Below are 4,227 nucleotides of genomic sequence, written 5' to 3'. Positions count from 1 at the left end.
ATACCTGAGCGTCGCCGCCCGTAGTGATTACCATGACTCACCATCTGTCCTATGACCCAATATAGATATTGAAAGCATTAGGATTTTCTCTTGAGATGATTCAAATCCATTGGTTTCCTAAATAACCGGATTTCATTAAACTATGTAAGAAAGACTATTTTTATCAAGAATTTTCTTGGATATCCCCAAAATATAATTAACTAAAGAAATATGTTCGTTTGGGAGTTGTCATTGACTCCAAAACAAGCATTTATACATGATTATCTAGTTGTGGATCGCTTTTGTAAGGGCCTCTTTGCAGATATATCTCCAAGGTATTTTTGATCCGATTTCGTTTCGGACGTACAAAGTTCACTTTACGAAATTTCTCCACGTTCCTCTCTCGTTTTTCTATTGCCCGCAAATATTACTCCTTTCGATTCTTCTCCTCTTCGAATCATTCAATTTGTTAGAGAGGGAGATTCACTCGAATAAGGAAATAATACGACAATTATAAATAGACAAGTTGGAGACTCATTCAAAAAAATAAGAGAAAAAAACAAAAAAAACGTTGTTGTTTCATTAAAAATTTTCATAATTGCTATATTATGTTGTTTTGTATGTGGATAACATGTTGATTACAGAAGCAAATATGGAAAATATTAGAGCTTGAATGAACAATTATCAAGAGAGTTTGAAATAAAGAATTTAAGTCCAACAAAAAAAAATCTTAGTATGAGAATTAGAATGGACATGTGTGAAGGTACATTGAAGTTGTCTCAGACTGAATATATTGAGAATGACCTACACAGATTCAACATAAGTGAGGAAAAATCTGTTTGAACTCCCTTAGTCGCTTTAAACTACCTAAGGAAAACTCGCCTAAGTCTGCAGCAGCGCAAATACATATGAGAAGAATTTTGTATGTTTCAGCAGTTTGAAGTTTGATATATGCGATGAGATGTACAAAACCAGATATTACAAATGCAGTGAGAGTGATCAGCAAATACATGAGTAATCCATGAAAATATAATTGGGAGGCGATGAATTGGATTGTCAAATATTTGAGAGGAACATGCAATAATGCACTTTGTTTTAATAAGCGTCGGGATTAATCTAAAAAAATATGTAGATTCAAATATGGCAGAAGATATTGATGACAGAAGTACAATTGGTTATATCTTCACTATAAAAAATATGTCAGTGAGTTGTATTTACAGGTTATAGAGGATTGTTACACTAATGACTATAAAAACTGAGTATATTGCTATTACTGAGGATAGCAAGAACATGATTTAACTGTAGAAGTAGAATTGGCCAAGAAGCAAGAGAAATAAAAATTTTAATGTAACAGTAGAAGTGTTATTCATATAGCAAAGAAAACTGCATTTCATGACAGGGACGAAGCAAATTCAACAAATGTATCATTTCATTCGTTGACACCTAGAAAATGGTCATTATCTTTGAAGAAGTACACAGCTCAGAATCATGCAGATATGTTGATTAAAATTGTAACATTTGAAAAACTGAAGCTATGCCTAAATGAGTCACGCTACATTTTTTAACTATGAGATTTAGTTTTTTGGATGACCAAATTTGATTGCAATCAATCTCCAAGTAAGAGATTGTTATTTTGTAGAGTCTATTTGTGTACCAATTGGTCACTCAAACTTCTCAATTTCATTGGCCAACCTTAATAGTGCATTTGCTCAGGGGTTATGGGGGTGACCCCCTGCAATGAAAATAAAATTTCATGTAACAGGCGTCGCAGCACTCGGATGCAGCCCTGCTACACTTGGAAGTTGAGAACTCGATGCGCTAGCGCTAGGAGAGGATGCTGCAATGCCTGGTCCAGAAACAAAGCACTTGACACCCAAACACACAAAGGTCTAAGTCATAGCGCCCAACTGCAACATCCCGACACCAATAACTGCATTTGGCCAATTCGAGGCTTAAAATTACATCTTTGTTGTGGGATCTGTCTGCAAAGAGGTGTTGGATTTCGTATTCTATTGTGTGAAATAGATGAGAGAATTCTTGAAGTGTTCCAAAGTGTATAGAGGCTTGAGTTTGATGTATTTTGTACAATTCTTATTTTTTCATGATGGATTTATTGGTATAGTGCGGTTCCATTGTTTTTTCGCGTTTTTACATTTTTCCACATTAAATCTTGGTTTTCTTTGTGTGTTTTGATTTGTACACTCTGTTCAAGGTTTTATTCCCAAACATAGTGCTTAAAAGATCCTTAAACTTTCTAAGAAAACAAAGATAATCCTTAATATTGTGTTCTATTTTCATTTAGATGTTTTATATTTCTACTTCTATAATCCATTAATTAATCATTTTTGCTTGATACAAACATATCAGAGTTTCTTGATGTAATTTTTACTAATAATGAGATCAAATATCAGTAGATGTATCATAGCATATAAATTTTATCCCCTGAAGCTTGTCCAGAGACGGCCAAACGTAGAAATACATTAGAAAGCCTAAAAATATAAATCCTTCTTTACAAATGAAAACCCAGAACACGAATCGTACATGAATATCTCCTTTAAACGTAGAAGTGCAATCAAAGCAACGCAAAAGACCGATAAAGATCTTATAAGTTTAATCATACAATATAGAGAAATGCTAAGCACACCACCAGAAGTGCAAAATAAATAAAAACTCATCATGATTGATGAAAACATGGAAGCATGAGAGAATTTAGTTTCTTTCAAGTACTCCAAACAGGGAAAAAAAAAAAAACCAAATTTGAGCTTCTGTGGGGATCTCATGCATAGTTAAGCCTGAAAATATCATTCAGCACATAGAAGCTACCCTGCGGTGTTGGGATCAAATGGAACATCTGCAGCAAAAACACTATGCTTTTTAAAATAAACTCACAATGAATATAGATACGTCAGCTTGCACAAGGCACAAAGAATATATCTACACCATGGGAATAATGTATTTGATCAATCTTGGTTGTCTTTGCAAGCATCAATGTGACAAGTTAAAATCAATATTGTTTTCCACCAATTAAAACCAAAACTTAATGTCATGCAACAAGCAAAAATCAGTCTGATTTTCTGTATGGCACTATATTATTAAGTAATGTAAACATGAAGATGGATAAAAAATAACTCTGAAATAAAAAGGGTGAAGATAGTGTTTACAAACTTTATAGCAACTGCATCACTCATCATAAATCTAGAAGGAAGACATCATAATTTCGACAATATGAAACTTCGCAAAAGGAAATGAACCACGACAAAATACATTCAGGTATGCTTATCTAAAGCTCCCAAAAAGATAGGAGATGGCTGATAACATAATTCATAAACAGGTTCGCACAAACATCAAAATCCATGAGTTTAAATTTTGAATTACATTATAGATGAAAAATAAAAGTTGAGCAAGAATATAAGTGGCATCAAGGAATGTTTAATGAAAGAGAAAAAAAACAGTAGTTCTGAAAAACAATCAACAATAATGCCTCATCCTAAAATTACATAACCCAAAGTACACATACAACACTCCTAAATCACTCAGGACATTACTCGCCGGCCATGAAGATGGCTAAAAAAGTGCATCACAATGGTATGATTGTGAAAGAAGGAAAGCTTTTTAAAATTTCAACATGATTTCATCAAGTTAAACAGTTTCGTCGAAGAAAATGTGGATGTGATATTAGAACCTATGCAATACAACATCGTAAACAAGATACCGCTCATTAGAAGTCGATTTCTCAAGCAGAAAATATGCAGTTGAAACAATCACACATTTGAGATGAAATGAAGAGAAATAACTTGCTATGTTCACGGCATAGATGTAGTCATATAAATAATCATAATTATAATAAGTTAGAATGAAGCAATAAACAAGAAAACTAAAACACTATTGGTAAATAGTCATAAATACACAACATTAATTAAGCCATATATTCTATACTACAGGTAGCAATCATACAAACACCAACCCAAATGATGGCCGAAAAAGTTGTCATGAGGCAAGTGCCCATACACACAAGTATACATGTCAAGTATAACAACAACAACAACAACAACAACAAAGCCTTAATCCCACTACGTGGGGTCGGCTACATGAATCCTTTTTCTCCATTGCGTCCTATTTAGTGTCATATTTTCATTTAGTTCTAGTAAATTAAGATCATTTTTAATACAATAAGCCCAAGTCTTCCTAGGTCTACCTCTGCCTTTCTTAACACAAGTCGAATTTAAAACATCTACTCTCCTAATCAGA

The 4,227-nt window shown here is 33.4% G+C and overlaps 1 protein-coding gene across 1 annotated transcript in view; it reads right to left on the bottom strand.

Annotated features, from left to right (window-relative positions):
* Window positions 1–2,551: 2,551 nt before the first annotated feature.
* Window positions 2,552–4,227, bottom strand: part of LOC110031169 (nuclear transport factor 2-like) — a 9,063-nt gene continuing 7,387 nt past the window's right edge. The window contains exon 2 of the mRNA XM_020734248.1: window positions 2,552–2,830. Coding sequence (XP_020589907.1) covers window positions 2,756–2,830 — 75 coding nt within the window. The 3' untranslated portion in view covers window positions 2,552–2,755. The remainder of the gene's footprint in view (window positions 2,831–4,227) is intronic.

Source organism: Phalaenopsis equestris, unplaced genomic scaffold (assembly GCF_001263595.1).
Source record: "Phalaenopsis equestris unplaced genomic scaffold, ASM126359v1 Scaffold000781, whole genome shotgun sequence".
Lineage (NCBI taxonomy): Eukaryota > Viridiplantae > Streptophyta > Magnoliopsida > Asparagales > Orchidaceae > Phalaenopsis > Phalaenopsis equestris.
The sequence above is the reverse complement of the archived record's forward strand: the minus strand, read 5'-3'. Positions and strand labels throughout refer to the sequence as shown.